At 47.5% G+C, this 21,108-nt stretch overlaps 1 protein-coding gene across 1 annotated transcript in view; it reads right to left on the reverse strand.

Annotated features, from left to right (window-relative positions):
- si:dkey-11f4.7 (piezo-type mechanosensitive ion channel component 2) overlaps positions 1–21,108 on the reverse strand; it is a 327,077-nt gene that overhangs the window by 295,999 nt on the left and 9,970 nt on the right. Inside the window, exons 6-10 of the mRNA XM_041205475.1 lie at positions 20,189–20,324; positions 17,835–17,953; positions 12,997–13,260; positions 7,043–7,154; positions 5,278–5,313 (exon numbers count right to left, since the gene is read on the reverse strand). Coding sequence (XP_041061409.1) covers positions 5,278–5,313; positions 7,043–7,154; positions 12,997–13,260; positions 17,835–17,953; positions 20,189–20,324 — 667 coding nt within the window. The remainder of the gene's footprint in view (positions 1–5,277; positions 5,314–7,042; positions 7,155–12,996; positions 13,261–17,834; positions 17,954–20,188; positions 20,325–21,108) is intronic.

Below are 21,108 nucleotides of genomic sequence, written 5' to 3' on the forward strand. Positions count from 1 at the left end.
TTAGTCCATGTTTGAACCAAGGCTGTAATGAGTTCATGGGCTAAGTGGCCCTGGCGGAACCCAAACTGAGCATCTGTGAGCAGGTTATTGCTCACAATTGCTGCTTGACAGCAATTATTGATGACTCCTTCTGTCATTTCACTGATGATGGAGAGTAGATTGATGGGGCAGTAACTAGCCGGGTTGGATCTGTCCTGCTTTTTTTGTACAAGACATACCTGGGCAATTTTCCACATTACCGGGTAGATGCCAGTGTTGTAGCTGTACTGAAACAGTTTGGCTTGGGGTGCAGCAAGTTCTGGAGCACAAGTTTTCAGTACCATTGCTGGAATATTGTCAGGGCCCATAGCCTTTGCAGTATCCAGTGCCTTCAACCATTTCTTGATATCACATGGAGTGAATTGAGTTGGCTGAAGACTGGCATCTGTGATGCTGCGGACCTCCAGAGATTATGGAGCTAAGGAGGGTAAATAGAGTTTAGATCAGGCATGATTTAAAACAAGGACAGAGCAGTGCCGAGGGGCTGAATAGCCTACTCTTGTTCCTATGTGCGTGGCATCCCAAGCCAAAGAGTTAACATAGAACCCATTGATACCAGTGAGACTCCACATCAGTTTTTGGGCTTGCTAACAGCCCTCTTCTTGAGGACAGAAGTTACACTTGCACCGTGGAACACCAAGGGGAAATGTAGCCTCAAACAGGAAACCCAATTCACGAGCTTCAGAAACGGCAACTGGGAAGGGCATAGTGATCCTCACAGTGGCTGCACAATTGTAGTCATGCCCCCTTCTCATCCCAAGTACCATACAAAATCTAATCATTGGCATTAATCTGCTCTCTGGCAGGACATTCAACACCACTGTCTCGCGTGTTAACCTTGGATCAGTGGTAGAATTTTCAGAAGGATATAGATCAAAGGCAAGTAAATGACATTGAGATGCAGATCAGCCACGATCTGGCTGAATGGCGGAGCAGACCTGGAGGGTTTAAATGGCATTCTCCTTCCCTACATCAAGCCCCATCTTCCTATTGTGTGCCTTTCTTATCTATGGGTGGAATTCTCTTGAAGAACTGAGTGTCCTGACAGCAAAACTGGAAGTGAGCAGGACTTCTGCTCTGAGGCGGGACTGCATGCAGTCACACAATGACCAGCCAATTAGCTCTTCATGGCCAAGGGGCCTGGCCAATTGTGCATCAGTGGTTGGAAGGAAATTACTGACCCCACCATCACCTGATGGGCTCGAAGGTCTGGGCACCATATTTAAACAACACCTGGTAAAGGATCCACTCCTTGCAAGTCAGCAGCATCAGTATGGCTGTTATAGACACGATTTTGATCTTGAACTACTGCCACTCCCTCTCCACCTGCCAGCTGTGGACCCCTGTAGCTGCTGCCACTCCCGCTCCAACTGCCAGCTGTGGACCCCTGGAGCTGCTGCCACCCCTCTCCACCTGCCAGCCGTAGACCCCTCGAGCTGCTGCCACCCCTCTCCACCTGCCAGCTGTGGACCCCTGGAGCTGTTGCCACCCCTCTCCACCTGCCAGCTGTCGACCCCTGGAGCTGCTGCCACCCCTCTCTACCTGCCAGCTGTGGACCCCTGGAGCTGCTGCCACCCCTCTCCACCTTCCAGCTGTCGACCCCTGGAGCTGCTGCCACCCCTCTCCACCTGCCAGCTGTGGACCCCTGGAGCTGCTGCCACCCCTCTCCACCTGCCAGCTGTCGACCCCTGGAGCTGCTGCCACCCCTCTCTACCTGCCAGCTGTGGACCCCTGGAGCTGCTGCCACCCCTCTCCACCTGCCAGCTGTGGATCCCTGGAGCTGCTGCCACCCCTCTCCACCTGCCAGCTGTGGATCCCTGGAGCTGCTGCCACCCCTCTCCACCTGTTGATGCCAATTGTCTGCTGTCACCCCATACCAAAGTGGACAAATGTATCAGTTCAGGGAATGAGCAGCCATATGGGCTCATTATGCCTCGCTGCAGGTTATCCTCCAGGCCATCTGGGAATGTCAGGAGATCCTGGTTCCTAGCGATGGCAGCAGGAAACCCTTCTGCCTGACCAAGGCAGCCTGGATGGAGATCACAGGGGAGGTGAGCTGCCATGGGGTCCACAAGCAAAACTGGGTGCAATGCTGTAAAAGTGTCAGTGACCTTCTGTGCACCACAAGGGTAAGTAACATGTTATAGGCATTGCAAAGTGGCTCTCATGAGGGCATTAACCAATGTAAGTATGTGAGTGGAGGAGAACGCCAGGCAGGAATTTGGATTTTATACCTCAGCACCAAATTGAACATGAGAATTGAATGTTTGGGAACCAGTTCACTTCAGTGGGAAAACACTTGCGATCAGGCTCAAGGTCACAATTGGTGAGCATATCTCAGACACATTGTAGTAGCATTGGAGGATGTGCCAGCTGAAGTCCCTGGCAGTCAGAGGACTGCTGGAGACCAGGCCCATGCTGAGCCCCATGCTGATGACAGGGCTCTGGGAACAGCTGCAAGAAACCTGCTAGAGACTCAGAGACAGGCAGGGTAACATCTGGCGGTAATGCCAGGGGCTATACGTAGCCTTGAGTGAACGGTGGAGGAGTCTGTCCAAGCCATGGGTTCTGCCATGTTTCCGACATGTGAGCACATGGCATCCTCCATGGAGAGGTTGGTGACTGCCATGGAGAGTCAGGTCCAGCAGGACATTCAGTGGCTGCCAGATATTAGCTCAGACCTGCATTCATCACTCTGGCCATGGACTCAATACAGCAGTGACCAGGGGAGAGGGGTGCCTCTTCTCTTTGGGAGTCAGGGAGGTAATCATCACACACTGAGAGGGAGGAGGAAAACCAGCCAGCTGACTCGGGTGGTGGCAGGGGGCTTCACAGGGTGCACCAAACTGGCACTCCTCATCCACTCTGCCAATGAGCGCAGTGCTTCCAGTAGGTGAGGCCACTGAGGGTGCTCCTGCACCTGAGGAGACCATCAGCAGACCAGAGCCCTCTCAGTCATGGGCCTCTCTCACACATTGGTCCATCAACCTGGCATCTGCAGCTGGAGTTACACCATCTGATCCTTCTCCTTCATCCTCGTCTGAGGATGAGTCTGGCTCCTCCATCTCTCCGGCTGGCAATTCCCCACCTCTTTGCTGTGAGATATTGTGTTGGATGCAGCAGACCCCAAGATCTGGGAGGCTCTCTGTGCCGCGTACCGCAGCACTGCGCCTGAGCGGTCCAGGCAGCGGAACATCATCTTCAGCAAGCCAACAGTCTGTATATTGTTGCCCTTGTTGTGGGAGACATTATACCCTCCTATGCTGGGTTCTGCATGAGTGTCATGAGCCCGGTCTTCTGAGGATAGCACCTGTCACCCAGGAGCCAACCCTGCAGCTGCTGAGGGGCTACAAATGGCTGTGGCACCTGAGAATGTCCGAGTCCTGACAGCTCCCTGGGGAGGCAGCGCATGCCCGAAGGGTTCGTTTTCAGTGATCACAAATCAGCTGCACATTGACCTTTCAGTTTGTGAATGCTATAGGCTATTCCCAGGGAGCTCTCAGAGCCACGTGTACAATTAGTTACCCCTTGTACTTGGCGGAACCCAGTTATGCAGCTAAATTCAACAGCTCTGGCTGCCTGGTTCCCAGGGTCTGTGGTGAATCTCAGAAAATCATCTGTACTTTTGAACGTGGCATTGGTGAACAACCTCATGCATCTGTGTGTGGTTGACTGGGAATTGCCCCAGGTATCCCCTGTGGAGCTCTAGAACGATGTGGTGCTGTAGAAATTCAAGGTGATGCTGACTTTTAAGGCTACTGGCATAGGATTGCTTCCCATTCCGACGTAGGTCTTTCTACAGAAGCTGACATGGGTCTGTCACTCCTCAGCAGTCTTTGACATTGCCTCTCTGACATTTGCAGGTAGTTACACCCTGGTTGCCAGCATTCAGAGCTGCCTGACCCTCTGCCGCCACCGCCACCATCCCCCCTGCCCCTCCCACCTGCCCCTTCTGCACCCCCGCCCCCCCCCCCAATTGTCTTTCTGGCAATTGCTGTACCTGACCCTGGGCCATCCTCTGCCGGGTCCTCTCCTCACCCACCACAGCATCAAGAAACACTGAATGTACGAGACCCATCTTGTTAGCCTGAAGTGAACTGCAAACAGAAGATCAGCAAAGATCTGGTCAGCACAGTTTATTTAGACATCCTTCCTGACTTCATGACTGTGGATCAATGGGGAGTCCACTGACCACACCCTGGTCTCCACCCACCTTAGCCTGTCCTCCAGCCATTCCTTCCTGCTGTTACAGCCATGTCCCTGGGCACTCGTGCTTTGACACTGGAGCTGTAAACCATTACCCTGCATCTTTGACGCTACCTCCATCACCCTCGACTCTCCCTCTCTCACTCTTGCCTGTCTTCAGTGATCCTTGAACCACTCACCATCACCATTGATCAATTGCCTGTCACCCTAGAGCTGCCTCCCGTCACCATCAAGCTACCCCAATGCACTCCCAACCTGCCAACCATCATCCTCGGTCCTCCCTCTAATACCTTTGACCTGCCCTTGTTCACCCTCACCTCTCAACCTCACCACTGAGCTGCCCAAAATCACCCTTGATCACTCCTCTGTCATGCTTCTCCTACCTTAGTAACATAGGAACACAGGAGCAGGAGCCTGCTCCGTCATTTAACTAGATCTGGCTGACCTTCTACTTCAATGCCATCTTCTCATCTTCGGTAGAGATTGAACTCCCCTCTGATGTCCAGCTCCCTCCTAATGTACCCCACGACCCTTCTTAGGATCACCATGTCCTTACTTTCCTGGACCATTAACACCATCCCTCCCTTGGACAGCCATGCCCCACCCTGCCTGGACAGCCAACACCAGAGTTCAACAACCTCCTCTCCCCTGGTCCAACTAAGTTCCCCATACAAGAAAAGCTGCTCCTAATCACGCAAAATCCACCAGGAAGATGACCTCCTTTGCTGCATGCCCCCTTTAACCAGTTGTGAATCTGCAGGTATGAGTTTCTCATTTTTTGCTAACTTAATCATAAAGGTATCATTTAATCTGGCGGGCATGTGTTTTAACGAGGATTCATGATATGTCGTAATTCATTACAAATAGGTTACCACCACATACTCCCAGGAAACTCGCTCCACCTCCAGTCCACCACTGACATAATGCTCACTTTTATTCCTGCCATCAGGAAGCTGACTTTTTGCCTCCCACGCATTTAAGATCTCCCCACTCACCTTGTTCCCTGCTCCCAAGAGCAACATGAGATTTTACCAAATATTTCTCTCTCCTTCAATTTTCTTTCCTTCTCTGAGAATGCCAATTCTCAGAATTAGAAGACAGCCAACGGCATTTTGGTGCTTCAGTTTTCAGCAGCTCTTAGCTTCGGTTCAGCTCATTCTTACCAATCGATGCAGGGGAGTGGGTGATTATACCTACTACTAATTGATTTAACTAATTGCTTTAAGATATTTTGTTGCTGAATGCAACCTAATAATCCAGTGTGTTGCATTTCTCCATGAGGCTTATCCTAGATTAGTTTCCGCTGATATAACAGTTGAAAGGGATAGGTGAAGTGTGACTGACTGCCCTTGAGCCTGTCCACCACCTACAAGGCACAAGTCAGGAGTGTGATGGAAAACTCCCCACTTGCCTGGATGAGTGCAGCTCTCACAACACTCAAGAAGCTTGACACCATCCAGGACAAAGCAGCCCACTTGATTGGCACCCCATCCACAAACATTCACTCCCTCCACCACTGACACACAGTTGCAGCAGTGTGTACCATCTACAAGATGCACTGCAGGAACTCACCCAAGCCTCCGTAGACAGCACCTTCCAAACCCACGACTGCTACCACCTAGAAGGACAAGGGAAACAGACGCATGGGAACACCACCACCTAGCAGTTGCCCTCCAAGTAACTCAGCATCCTGACTTGGAAATATATTGCCGTTCCTTTACTGTCGCCGGGTCAAAATCCTGGAACTCCTTCCCTAACAGCACTATGGGTGTACCTACACCACATGGACTGCTGCGGTTCAAGAAGACAGCTCACCACCACCTTTTCAAGGGCAGTTAGGGATGGGCAACAAATGCTGGCTTAGCCAGTGATGCTCACATCCCATGAATGAATCAAAAAAAGGGAACAATGAACTATAAGGTTACATGGCTGGAGGAATGCCACCTTTTGAAGAACGAGAAAGAAAACAAGGCAGATTAATTGGAAATTATAAAAATTGATAAGTAAGGCCATGCATAAGCAATGGGAAATGCTCAAGGAGACCATTAGGGTACAGCAAACCAGACATATTCCACAGGAAGCTAAAAGCAAGACCGAGAGTTACTTGGCTGGGCAGAGTATGTAAAATTAAAATGAAACTTATAATAAAAAGGTCTATCACACACGTGCAGAGATTTACTAGAATTATAGCAGGAACGAGGGACTCCAGTAATGTGGAGAGAACAGAGAAGCTATGATGTCTTTTCTTAGAGGGAGATTTAATTGAAGTGTGAAAAATTACAAGGGGTAGAATAAAAAGGGAGAAACTGTTTTAAGATTCAAAGATTTAAGATAATTGGCTAAAGAATCAGAGGGGAGATGCAGAGAATGTTTTCACACAAATTATGATGACTGGAAAGCAATGATATCTGAAAAGATAATGGAAGCAGATTCAACTCTCAAAGCAAATTGGATCTATACTTGAAAAGGAGAAGCTTGCAGGGCTTTGGGGACAGAGCAGAAGAGTGGGACTAATTGGATAGTACTTTCAAAGAGCCAGGTGGGCTGAATGGCCTCTTTCTGCGCTGCGAAAATTCTATGATTCTAATTAGATTAAGTTGATATGGCCAACTTTGCTAAAGTGATAATTACAATGGAATCTCATCCTCCCATTCTTCTAGATACCCCGGCGCTATCTATAGTATTTTGAAACACTATCTATTTAATACAAGAAAGAGGGAAGAAGCAACACAAGGAATTCATGAGCTAACACTGACCATGTATCTGGCCACACTGGTGAAGGAAAAAGCTTTCCTACCTGTCTCCTGAACGTTGATCTCATCGAGTGATATTTGCATCCGTTTCCTCATTTTCTCTTTATCGGTCAAGTGCTGACGCAGTAAGAGCCAGAAGGTGAATGTGTAGGTGATCTGCAATGCAGACATGTACTAATAATGTACTCCAAGTGCCAGCAACTAATCACCACACTCAAGTCCAACACAATCCCAGTCCCAATCCAGTCACCACTTCGTCATACTATTCTGTTTGTTTTTAATGTTTTGGATCCATTTTGGATCTTAAAAGTGAAATACTCAGCCTGTGTTCCCGAGAAACTAAGAAGGGATTGGTTTGGAATCAAAAGAGAATGACCGACAAACCAACCAATTGACGATAACAATAGACGGTTCCCTACTCCAACTGTCATAAGGGAGATGATGATGTAATGGTAATGTCACTGAGTTAGTAATCCAGAGGCTCAGCCTAACGCTCTGGGATAGGGGTTCAAATCCTGGTGGAATTTAAATACAATTAATAAATCTGGAACATAAAACTAGTCACAGTAATGGTGACCAACTTTCATCAACTGTTGTAAAAACCCACCTGGTTCACAAATGCCCTTTAGAGAAGGAAACATGCCATCCTTACCTGGTCTGGTCTACTTGTGACTCCAGATCCACAGCAATGTGATTGACTCTTACCTGCTCTCTGAAATGGCCCAGCAAACCACTCAGTTCAAGTGCAATTAGGGATGGACAATAAATGCTGGCCTTGCCAGTGATGCCCACGATAGAATATGTTACTAAGCAAAGGCAATAGTTATTGATCAGTGGTGAGGTTGAATGGGAAACAGGTGATGAGGGTATGTTTAACAAGTACTCCCCCCACCAACAACCAATGCGCTTTAATCCTTTTTCCAGGCAGTGATTGGATGAGTCTGATCAGCTGATCTGTCACAGGGTATTGGATTCAAATTCACTTCTACCAGATGTTGTCAAACACTTTTCTGCTGAGTTTTATCTCCCATTGCGTGCTTTCCTCTTTATTAGAAACAATGGGATTTTCCAGCCCTGCCCACTGCTGGGATCATCCAGTCCCGCCGAAAGTCAATGGACGTTTGGCTGGGCCACCGAATCTCCCCACCATGATGGCGCTGGAAAATCCCGGCCAGTGTTTTTGCCTAATTAATATTGGTGTAGATATAACCTGTCATCCTCAATACTTTTGTCAATTTAGCTGTTTTAAAGCTGCTCCCATGGAAATTGGAATGGAAATATTCCATTTCCTGGGAAATCCCTCAGATTGGCTTTTTTTTCTGCCATGTGGCGGAAAACGCATTCCTCTTGCAAAGAGATGCCGGCAAAGTGGTAATAAGATCTCAGGAATTTTCCGGACAAGGTCTCTTGTTTCTCTCAAATATGCAACACTTACCATATGACCATGTGACAAATTACTCACACTGTGTCCCACAAGTGGACTTTTAGTCAGGTCATCAGGTGGACGCAGCGGGTGGGCACTGGAAAAGGTCCACCGCCCACGATCGGCCCCTGACCACGATTCCATACTGGCTGGCCAATGAATGGCCAGTCAGAGTGAAAGGCACGCTGAGAAGCTCAGTGCTGCCGGGGTGAGGGTGGGAGGAGGGCGAGCGCTAAAGTCTGCGCAGGCACGCGGGAGTGCGCACTGAAAGCTCCGTGAGGCAGCTCCCTGAACAATTTTAAAATCAAAAATGAAGATTTTAAAATCTGAAAAAAATGTCCTGACAGTATCACTCACAATAGCGTAAACAAAATAAAAATTCTGCCCAAATGTTTATATTTATTTAATTGTGGAAACTTCATCCTGCCCATGGATAAGATTTGCTAATCTTAAAAGGCTGCCTGGCTGATTCGCCCACCCGCCAAATGTAAGGTTGGACAGGCAGCGAAAATAGGCTTAAATTAATTGATTAAGGACCTTCATAGGCCTCTTAATTGTCAATGGGGATGCTGCCAACTCTTGCATGTGCCCGCTGACCAAAATATTATGTGAACGCACGATGACATCATTGTGCACTATTTTACACCCAATCAGGTCAGGTGTGCGCGGGACAGAAAATCCTGCCCATGTTGTCAGTACACCATACGCAGCTTTTCTGTGCACGTGGGCGTCAGACATGTTCGGTTGCGTGAGTGGACAATATGGTGAGAAGGCCAAAAGTCGCGTTCATGACATTGCGAAACCAGTTTGCGATCGTCTGCTCTGCCCACCGGTGGCGGGCTGCGTTCCCCACCATCGGGTGTCAGGAACCTCATGGTAATACGTCGGTATATCATTATAAGGCCAGCCCGCCAGACTCATTCACCTACCCCGCCACAACTGCCTGCTGTATCATCCGCACACGTCAGCGGCAAAGCACACCTGTGCAAAACAGTCTTGACAACTGTGACGTTCAAAAGTCGGGACTTACCACCAGAGCCTTGCTCACATCGCGGACATCCAAGGTACAAGATGCTGCAGCCCGACAGCAATGAGATCCTGGAGGAATGTCCATGGCATGCTGGGTGAATTGTCATGGACATGAAGCAGCTCACGGATGTTGGAAAGTCACCGTTGATGCTCACAATGGATGATGGTCGAGGGGGTGGGAGAGGAAGGTCTAGGGTCTGCTGGGATAGGAAGAGGTGTCGGGGGGGTGAGGTTGAGGGGGATGATGATGTCAGGAGGTGAGGTTGGGGGGAATGAAGATGTCAGGGGTGAGGTTAGAAGGGGTTAGTGAGTATGGGGGGAGGAGATGACAACTGGGGAGGTAGGTGTAAGGGGGTTGGAAGGTGTAAGGGAAGGAGTTTGGAAGGAAGGATTGGGAGTGGGAAAGGAGGAAGGAGCACGGAGAGGGTAGGGAGTAAGGGTGGAGGAATGAGTTGGAAAGGGGGAAGGAGTAAAGCTGGAGGAAGAGAAAAGGCTGGAGGAAGGATTCGGGAGAGGGGAAGAATTAAGGGTGGTGGAAGAAATTAGGGTGTCTGAGGGAGCCAGGAAGCGGGAGGTACTAAGCAGGGGAGGAGTCCAGGGGGTGGGGGGAGAGCTTCCAGGGGGAAAGGGGGTCCCAGGGGGAAGGTGTTCCGGGGGGGAAGGGGTCTGGAGGGGGGGTATGTCCAGGTGAACGTACGAGGGACGGGCCTGATGGGTCCATGACTGTCTCCTGGGGAGTGAACTGAGGGCGTGTGTGGTATGAGGGAATGGTGAGAATGACCGAGGGCAGATTGGGGCAGTAGCATGGGAGGGTGAGGGTTCGACAGTAGTGGTAGAAGGGACGGTGAGGGTGGTTGGTGGGGACTCAGAGGCAGACATAGACCCTGGAGATGGGAAGGTGCTGGTTGAGGAGATGAATGTGAATGACGGTGGGATTTTCGGGAAGAAAGGGGACGTGCACATTAACCTGGACATCCCCAAAGGAAAAGGGTTGAGGCTGGTAAGTCACAGAGCAGAGGTGGAAGGTGATGCCAAGGGTGTTCAACAGTGATGGGGGAAAGGAAATGGGTGCCTGGGGGAGGGTAAAAGATGAGGAGGCACAAGAAAAAGCGAATCCAGACCTTGCTGTCTAAATCAAAGGTGAGATGACAGTCGCAGTGAGCAAGATCAGGTGCTGCATGGGAGTGTGATCAGTGTGTGGGCGGAGATGCAGGTCAGCTCAGATGGGCAACTGAAAGTGAACCCCAGCAGGCAGCATTCAAAATGCTCAGGACATTGAGGTGAGTGTGATACGTGATGGACCCGCGTGTGTGGGAGAGTGTTTGCACGAGGCTCTGAAAGGCCCTGCTGCACACACACTTCTCCTTCCAGAATCACCCGTTGGCCGGCTGCTCCCTCTGCAGTGACAGAAGACAAGGTTGAGGGGCTCACAGGGAAAGGGCACTCGGAGGGAGAGGACAGCCTCTGTGTATCCTGTGTGGATGACCCAGGGGTGTCCAGCTGCTGCTCCTTGTCTCTTCAGGTGCCCAGGGGGCCCAGCCTGATTTGTTGAGGGGAAGGAGCACCTGGAACTCACCCATGGCTTCTGTGATGGAGTGCAGGTCTGCACACATCTCTGCGTTCTGCTGGTCCGTGTTCTGCTCCATGGCGTCCGCTATCGTCCCCATGGAGACTTCCATACACACACACACATGGGCACCACTTCATCTGAGAGCAGGCAGACACAATCCTCCAACTCGCATGCCGCTCTGTTGAGGGCATCCAACAGCTCTGTGTGATGTTCCCACACCTTCTACTGATTCTCCAGGATGAGTTGGAAGGCCAAATCTAGAGGCTTGTCATCTGACTCGGACCTCACAGAAGCCTTTTCCCCAGCAGTCCCCTGAGTGCCACAGAGCTCGAACAAACCTCCTGCTGCTGCGGACATGTGCCCGTGTGGTGGCCACCAGATTATGAACCCGAGCCTGCTCTAGATCTAGATTCCACTGAGGTGTGTGTCCTTGCGCTGGTGGAGGGTGTGGGTAAGCGCTGTGACGGGTCTTGCAGGCTGCTTATTTCCAGCTCTTCACTGGAGCAGGTGTCCTGTTGGCTGGAGGTGAGAACGTGGATGGAGCTGAGGGACTGGCTGGCTGAGGGTGTCGGTCACTTGGCAGAGCTCCCTGTGAACCAAAGTAGAAATAAGTAGTGCTTGGCTGCAGAGTCAAAAGCAGGAGAGAGAGCACTCACAGTTGTGTTGAGAGAGGGATGATGTAGTGTAGGATCCTCATGTGGGTGTTCTCCGCCGACCTCAGTCACCGCAGGCACAGTCCACATCCTCATCGGTCAGTGCGATGGCACACTCCTCAAAGTGAGTGAGCGGCCTAATGTGGGCCATTCCACCCCTGGTCTGGGACCTCTCCCTGCTGATGTGAGCCAGCTTCTCCTGCATGAAACAAATGGAGAGAGTGTGAGCAGGACACATGGCCTGCCTGGAATATTTGTGTGGTGAGCAGAGCCATTGACAGGTTGAGGACACAAGCTCAAGAGTGTATGAAGCTGATGGAGATATGAGGGTGTGTGAGAGTTAATAGTGTTGTCCTTTGAAGTGTGAGTTTCCTGTGAATGGGTGATGGGTTTGTGAGTGTGTTAGTTGAGAGTGATGAGAAGAGTGAAGAGTGAGGAACGGATGAGACCATTCATCCTTTTTCGGCACTGGGTGGCTGTCCTCTTTTGCAGGACATTGGTGCTGACCAACTCTGCCACCGCCTCTCAAGTTGGATTAGTGAGGTTGCTGCCCATCCTGCGGCCAGAGCGGGGTTAGAGGACATCACAGCGGGCCTCCACTGCGTCCAAAAAGCGCTCAAGGAGCATGTCATTGAACCTGGGGGCTGCAGTCTTCTTGCCTTTCAGGGCCATCCTGTCTTTGCATCAGTTGTGGGCTGGAAGCACTAAGAGGTGTGCGCATGACTGCACTTCAAATAAGGCTCCCAACATGATGAAGTGACGAGATGATGGTGTGGCGGGTGAATAGGGGTCCCACCTGCCATGGAAACAGCATGTTTCCCAGGAATGCATAATTAACGTGGCAGGTTTGGGACAATACGGCATGAAAAGCTGCCATTGCGGCCATCAGGTAAAACATCGCTTTACCTGCCCGCTCCCGCACTCAGTGCAAATCTGGGACGATTCTGCCCAATATCATAATTACCACATTGACCAGTTGGGATGAAGGGCCTATTTCAGTGCTGTAAACTTTATGGAATCCAACACTCATATCCAATCATTTATAAACACTAAAAACAGTTAAGAGTCATGACGGTAACCTTTGTTTACATCACACCCATTCAAAAAATGCATTAATCACATATTCTCTGTTTTCTGTCCATTGTGCCTCCACGTTCCACACTCGCCCCACAGCAAACCTCTACCTATAACAAACCCATAACATTGTTATGCCCCCCCTAGTTTGAGAACTCTGAAATGTCTGATTCAACTCTCATCACATCCTGCTGTTACCAATGGGATCTATGTTTAACATAATGATGATACGCCATGCTCCAAACAAACCTTGGCACCCAGGTGCAAGCATGGGGTGTTGGAATGCTTCAGGTCAAAGTCGATCAGGACAGCATTGGAGACCCGAGGGAAGAGCTCGGTCTCGCTCAGCTGCAAGCCCGTAAAGAACTGCTGGGTTATCAGCAAGTTCCCATAAACCACCAGAAAGGGAGAGCTCAACTTCGCCCAGCGCTGACGGTCACGCAGCATCCAAATCACGCAGGACCAGATCAAAAGAACAAAGGTCAGCCAGCTGGTGTAAGTAATGCTCCAGATCTGAGGAGAAGAAGAAGAATTATTGATGAGTGGCAAAGCCCTCTCTGCATCAAAGGTCCTCTAGCAGAATCGAATTGTGGATGAGATTATCAGGAATCAGAAATTTAAGTTGTAAAGAATGGTGACCTGATTGAAACATGGAAAATTATGAGGGGGCTTGCCAGGATTGTTACTGAGAGGATGTCTCCCCTCATGAGGAAGTCTAGAATTTGGTATTCTGAGTGGCCCTTCTTACTGTGGACTCTAGGTGTGGTACTTGGTTACTTGAAAAACTATAGTCGTACCCTGGTATCTACTTAACACCTGTTTATTCATAGTACTTTTAAACAGATTACAGAGTAGGCATTGTTGCTCCTGGGCATGGTGTTCCAACCTCTCTCTGACATCAGTGGTACATCATCATCAACGTCGTGCATTAGCATATTCCATCTGTTAACCCTTTATACTACACTCAGAGCCATAGTTTTAGAATAAGGGGTTGCCCATTCAAGATGGAGATGAGGAGGAATTTCTTCCTTCGGGGGGGTCATGAATCTTTGGAATTCTCTTCCCCAGACTGCAGCGGAGGTTCAATCATTGAGTGCATTCTAGGATGAGTTAGATCGACTTTTCAACTATAGAGAAGTCAAGATTTATAGGGAACAGGCAGGAAAGGTCGAGTTGAGGTCAAGATCAGATCAACCGTGGTACTATTGAATGATGGAGCAAGGTCAAGGGGCTGAGAGGCCTAGTCCGGTCCTCATTTAGGATTGTCAACTGTGATTAAATGTATTCCTGGAGGTTTTATCACATGACTTGCCCTAATGCTCTAGCCATTAATCAGCCAGCACATCCATCCTTAGGACGCATGATCTTCCTACACCAATTGGAAACCAAAAAAACTCATTACCAAATTGAATGATGCTTGACTGTCAGCCAAAAAGCCTTTCTCCCCACCACCCTCAACACTAAACCCCTCCCCCACCCCCACCACCACCACCATTTTCAATATTTATATATCTGGTAAAGAGAAATGTTCAAAGTAAATGACAATAAAACAAATTTTTGTTAATGTCCTGATGATTTTTCTCCAGAGTTGCACACAGCAGTGTTCTGGAGATTGATCTTCAATTCCTGGAGATTCCAGGCCAATCCTGGAGGGTTGGCAACCCTATTCCAATTTCTTATGTTCAGGAAGCTGGAACAGTTGCCTTTGGAAAAGAGGCACTTCAAAGGTGACCTACCTGATTCTGAAAGCAATGAGCGAATTGATTCAACCAAATTGTTCACAGTGACAAAGTGTTCAAACATGAGGAGTAAGTTACACAGTGAAGAAATATGAAGGGAAAAACAAGCAGGACTATTTTTATTCTAAGGAAAATAAGGAGATAGGATTGATATATAAGATGGACAGATGAAAATTGAGGGACATATTGAGAAGGTGGGTAGGTGGGTTTGAGGGGTATGGTGAGAATGTGACTGAGTGGGATTGAGGGACCTAATGAGAAATTGGGTAGATGGGATTGAGTTGTTGGGATTGAGGGAGTTTGTGAGAAGGGGATTAAATGGAAGTGAAGGGTATATTGCGAAGGTGGTTTGGGGGGATTGATCTATGACAAACGATTTACAGCGATTTACTTGTACCCAGTATGGAATAGATCTATTCCATGGCACAAAGGCCATTGAGATCATGCCTTCTTTGATTTGACTCTTAATTTTGAAACACCAAAAGAATCCAGCGTTGTCATGCCTAATTAAGGAATGTTCTTTTCATAGACTTTACAAGTGGACTGAACTCAGTATATAATTTTCTGGAACTGTCTTTTATTTTAAAAAAAAGACACTAACAAGAAGATTAAGATGGTTGCCAAAGGTCAGGTGAATTTTGCAATTTCTTCACAAACAAAGAATTAACTCTTCTCTGAAATAAAAACCCACCAAATACACCTTCCCCTCCCCTCCCCTGTCAGCATTCTGAAGGGACTGTTCCCTCCGTGATACCCTGGTCACTCCTCTATCACTCCAACACCTCATCCCCTTCCCACAGCATCTTCCCATGGAATTACAGGAAGTGTAACACCTCTCCATTTATTTCCTCTCTCCTCATTATAGGAAGGATATGATTGCACTAGAGAGAGTGCAGAGGAGATTTACTAGGATGTTGCCTGGGCTGGAGAATTTTAATTATGAGGGGAGATTGGATAGACTGGGGTTATTTTCCCTGGAGCAGAGGAGATTGAGGGGGGGACATGATTGAGGTGTATAAAATTGAAGGGCATAGATAGGGTAGACAGGAAGGAACTTTTCCCCTTGGTGGAGGGATCAATAATCAGGGGGCATAGATTTAAGGTAAGAGGCAGGAAGTTTAGAGGGGATGTGAGGAAGAATTTTTTCACCCAGAGGGTGGTGGGAATCTGGAACTCACTGCCTGAAAGGGTGGTAGAGGCAGATACCCTCATAACATTTAAGAAGCATTTGGATGTGCACTTGCGACGCCATGGCATACAAGCCTATGGTCCTAGTGCTGGAAAATGGGATTAGAATTGTTAGGTACTTGTTTGACTGGTGCATACTCGATGGGCCAAAGGGTCTTTTTCTGTGCTCTAGACCTTTATGACACTGTCCGATGTCCCAAACACTCCTTCCAGGTGAAGCATCAATTTGCTTGTGCTTCTGTCCATTTAGTGTACTGTATTTGCTGCTCACAATGTGGTCCCCTCTGCACTGGGGAGACCAAACACAGACTGGGTGACCACTTTGCGGAACACCTTCACTCAGTCTGCAAGCATGACCTCGACCTTTTGGTCGCTTGCCATTTTAATTCACTGTCTTGCTCTCATGCTCATATTTCTGTCCTTGGCCTGCTTTAATGTTCCAACTAAGCACAATGCAAGCTGGAGGAACAGCACCTCAACTTCCAGTTAGGCACCTCACAGCCTTTTGGACTCAACGCTGAGTTCAACTACTTTAGGTCATGAATTTTGTCCTCCATTTTGTTTTTTGCAGAGAGTCATTTTGTACCATTTTTTCATGCTTTTTTTCCTTTATTCTGCCATTAACACTTACTCTGGACCAATGCTTTGTTTCTTTACCATGACCATTAACACTTTCTTTGTCTTTTGTTCCATAACATCTTTGTTATATAATCTTTCCTGCCTCTAACCTATCCCTGACCTTCCTTTTTGTTCTTCCTGACCCCCTCCCCACTTTTTCAATAGCATAAAACCCATCACATTTCTGTCTCTCTTCAGTTCCTAAGAAAAGTCAGGTTGGACTTGACACAACTTTATTTCTCTCCATAGATGCTGCAAGACCTGCTGAATTTTTCTAGCACTTTTTATTTTTATATCAGATTTCCAACATCCACAATATTTTACTTTCATAACTCACATCTGAAAATGCCTCTGGAAAGTTCTCAAATGAAAATGGGTTTCTCAGGTGCAAATCTTTACCAGCTCAATGGGAGAGATCTAACAAACAATGACTGCCAGACGTATCAGAGCCTCGAGAATGGAATATCAAATAAGGTCTTCCAGTGAGCTAATCATAGCTGGTATATTGATAGGTTATCAATCATTCCCCCATTGTGTATCAATCACCCTGGCTCCAACCCATCATGTGGACAATGGCAGTTGGTCATATTACTGAAACTGTCTACAGAAAACACATCTTTTATTCTAAAAATCAAAGAGAAACCTGGACAGTCTACACAAGAATGCTGTCTACAGAGAACATCAGCAGAAGCCAAGACAGTATTATCCATGCCTTTTTAAAACCCTGGAGGCTATTACATCTAAAAGGTCTCCCAGCCTGATTCCTATTCCAAGCCCACCTGTAAAGAAACTTGATCTCCTAGTAAGAAGAAACTATAAGTAACTAACTTCATGACCTGCTGAACATCCATATCTTCGAGGGAATCCTACAGCAATCCCTGATTTTTGGCTACAGGTATTGAAACTGCCTAAACTACCCTTTCAGAGTGAAAATGCTGCCTTTGCCAGGCCCATTACAACTGTTATTCCTACAACAAACCAACACATGAACTATGAATTATTCTTTTGCTTACTGCTTGTATAAGAGCACTGTTCTCTAGCCCTGTATCTCTCTTGTGTGTGTGTGTGTGTGTTTGCGCGCACGCGCTTGATATAGCATTTAGACTTTCAGGTTGAATGTGTGAATAAATAATTGCCTTTATTTAAACCCATGAAAGTTTGCTTTTACTTAAATTGACCGCGGACACTCTGGGGGCTAAGAAACGCACATATCTTCTTTACAAAACTACGCTGATTATGGGCAGAAAGGTAAGGGGTACAAGTGTTTCAGTCTTCTCCTGACCCTGTCCATAACAAGTGTATTCACAGCATTACATGACACTGATACCTCACACAACTATTTTAATAAAGGCGCCCTTGCTATTGCCGAGACATTACATGATGTGTGTCGAATGTGTTTCCTGAAAAATTGTAACCAAATTGAGGGCTTCCTTCTGATGTAATGAACAATTGCCTCATTGGAGATTTATTCTATGGTTTCTAATGAGCTAGTACAATTAACACCAGAAAAGGATGAATCGGAAGTCCCGCTTTAAGCCATACCATCATGAATATGAGTGCAAAGATGTAGCTCTGCTGCATTATGAAGTGGCCAATGATCAATGGACTGCTGGATGAGTTCCCAGAATCATCTTCCATTATTTCCGTCTCTGTGTATGTGTCTGTAAGAGGAAGCAAAGGAACAGAGAGATAAATACTGTCCTGAAATATTACAGGGAGCAATGAGAGGATGCAGAGATAGGACTGACCCCAATTGTCAAGGAGCTAAGCCTAGCCACCAAATAAACTTAAGCTGTACACTGCAGAAAAAGGGAGTAAAAGGAAGGACCTCATCAAAGTAATTAAATAACCTCACTTGAATGAGGTATGGATCAAGGAAACTGAGAGCATCAGTTCAAAGTAAACCAAAGGACGTGAATTTAAGTTAGGGGAAATAAACTGCAAACGGCGCTATCAAGGCAGTGTCATGTGTTTGGAATGAGAAATATTTGCAATAATACATGAGGCAGGTAAAAGGGCAGATATTTTACAGATGTTTAATATGCCATGATGGGAGGGTTAATGTATCTAGGGGAGGGTTCATGTACCAGAGAGAGGGTTAACATGCAGAGAGATAGACTTTGATGAGAAAGTTAGTGTACCAGAAGGAAGGGCCTTGTTGGGACATAAGATCTTTTTTTCTATCACTAAAGTTGCTTCAATGGAAATAAAAAACAAAATGCTGGCAATATACAGAGGACTGTCAGCATCTAACTGGGGAGGCCAGGTGAAATGTTTCAGTTGGATTGGTAATAGATCTGATAGACTCTCCTGAAATGTTAAATGGTCACTTCACTCAGATAGTGAGGGCCCTGCTATTTACTTCCAACTTGTACTTGTTCTTATTTCAGACTTTGGGCAGTCAGCTGGCCTTCATGTTGGTATATACTACATAACCGTTGTCAGTGAATGCCAAAGTTATTCATTGTATTGGAAGCAATTTGAGATATTTTTAAGAGACACAATATTAACCCCAAGTGACATTGGTTGGAAGGTATGAGGTACAATTGGCCTACCTGCCCGTGGCTCTCGGTGTGAGGTCTGAGACACTTTGAGGACCAGGTTTCATTCCATGTTCCTGGCAAATGGAGAGCATTGTTCCAGTACTCACAGGTTAGAGGAGGGGGCTCAGAGTATCAGCAGTCCCATGGAGAGGCAAGACTGAAGTGGTATCCTTGAGGGGAGCAGTAATGGTCACTACTGCTCTCTCAAGGAGAACAAATAGGCTCTACTAGGAGCTGGCTGCAGCAGCCCTTTAAGAACCTGCTCAACACGAGGTACTGATAGGCTACGCCGTTCTGGTGCATGCTCTGCCCAACTTTATGGGGCTCATAGGTGCATCAGAGAGTTCTGCCTGAAACAGGCAGGTGCCTGCGCACCTCATGTAGAGGCCCCAGCACAAATGGCAGTGGTAGGGAACAGAATATCCAGGATATCCAGAATGCCATCATCTCATTCCTACTGATTGGATTAGCTCAATGTTAAGCTGCTCTATAAAGTGCAAGTTGTTTTTCATTTAACCCAAATACAAGTCAGTGTCATGAGGTTTCCACTGGTCACTGTTACTACCGATCAACAATTGTTTTAAAGATTACCAGCTGTATTGAAGAGCTGAGGTAATACTCGCACAGGGGCTCTGGCATCCACACTGCCAGTTGCAGCCATTGCCATCTTCCACTCCCTAGAATGGTGACCAGTGACCATAAGGGAGGAGTTTTAACATGTTCACATACATCAACTGGCATTGTGAAGGGATGCCGTCCATCAGTAGCATATGTGGAGTATCAAAGGAGCAGTGAGTTGCCAGCCAGTCCTGTGCCATCAAAGACCTGTACATAAGTGCTAATAGACACTATCTCTGGGAGGTATAAGAATGCAGTGACTCAAGCGAAGGACATCAGCATCATTATGTCAGCCCAGAGGCTGCCATCGTGTGGGTTCAAAGGGCATTGACCCTTACTGTTAACAGGAGAGACACAAATGCAGGAGTGTGTTTGCATTGCAGCTTCTTCCTGATGTTAAAAGGTTTGGTATTTAAATGTTTAAAAAAGAATGAGCTAAACATGAATAATTTATGAGGCAACAGGCCAATCAGTGCAGCAGCTATTTTCCACTACTTTCTGAACTCTTTGGCCGTCTTAGAGTTAACTTGGGGCCATAACTTTAGTCCGCGTCTCCTGCCATCTGACTCTGTTTTAAAGTCTGTGACTGTGAGCTGTCCGAGTGAAATCTGAATGGTTATCCACACTGATTGTTTATCACCCTCAGTGAAACTTTGTGCTGCCCTTGATAACACAGCAATCACCATTACCACTACATTTCCTGCCAGTTATTTTATCTTGTGTTAGGAATCTTACCAGAGTCAGAGGATTGCTGAGTGTAGTCTGGGGAGCAATACATCTGTACTGGCAGACAGTTATTGTTCCCCCGTGGCAAATAGAAAGGAACAGTCAACTCCACTGCATGGCCACTAATTGGATTAATCGATGACTGCTGTAATCAGACAGAATATTATAGGAAAGTCACAATGAAATGAGACACAATTTCTCTGCGTTACAAGGTATAACATACAGGCGCCGTGATTGAACAATATGTAATGGGGGCATGTACTGTCTCCCTGGCTTCTGCGCGGCTGAGATGTCAGAGGTCAGCCAGGACACCAGGCCCTGCAGTTGCTGTGGTAACCGTCAGCCAGGACCGGTGTGGCCCTGCTAACTGATGGCGATAGTGGTGAAGGCAGTGAACATTTCTGTGCCCAGAGTTCTCTCAGGATTTTGGGAGCAGCTTCGGCAGGCTTGCAGGGGCGGGGTCAGGGCTGGGAGCGTGAAGGAGATAGTGGGCCAGCTTTCAACTGCCCAGATTGAGGACCGGGGTGGTTTGGTTGGGGGGGGAGGCGGGGTGGTGAGCTCACAACACATTTGATCTTTTTGTATCCTTAAAATAACTTTATTTTCTTTATATGTTTGGTGCCAGTGGATCAAAGATTAACTGAACTGGAATCTTCATGCATTCAGTATATTTTATCTTGCGTTACAATATTACAGGGTACAATATACATAGACCCTAGCACTGGTATCAAGATGCAATATATAGAGATCCTAATCTGTTCAAATCCATGGTACCAGTCAATTTAAGCACTGTGATATTACTCAGAAGAAGCTGTGGAAAGCTGTGTCAACCCTGGGGATTGTATTGTGGGGTGTGGGGGGTGGGGGGTGGGGGGTGGGGGGAAGGTGTTGGCACTTGGCTGGGGAATAGGGGATGCTATTTTCTTGCT

Source organism: Carcharodon carcharias, chromosome 14, assembly GCF_017639515.1.
Source record: "Carcharodon carcharias isolate sCarCar2 chromosome 14, sCarCar2.pri, whole genome shotgun sequence".
Classification (NCBI taxonomy): domain Eukaryota; kingdom Metazoa; phylum Chordata; class Chondrichthyes; order Lamniformes; family Lamnidae; genus Carcharodon; species Carcharodon carcharias.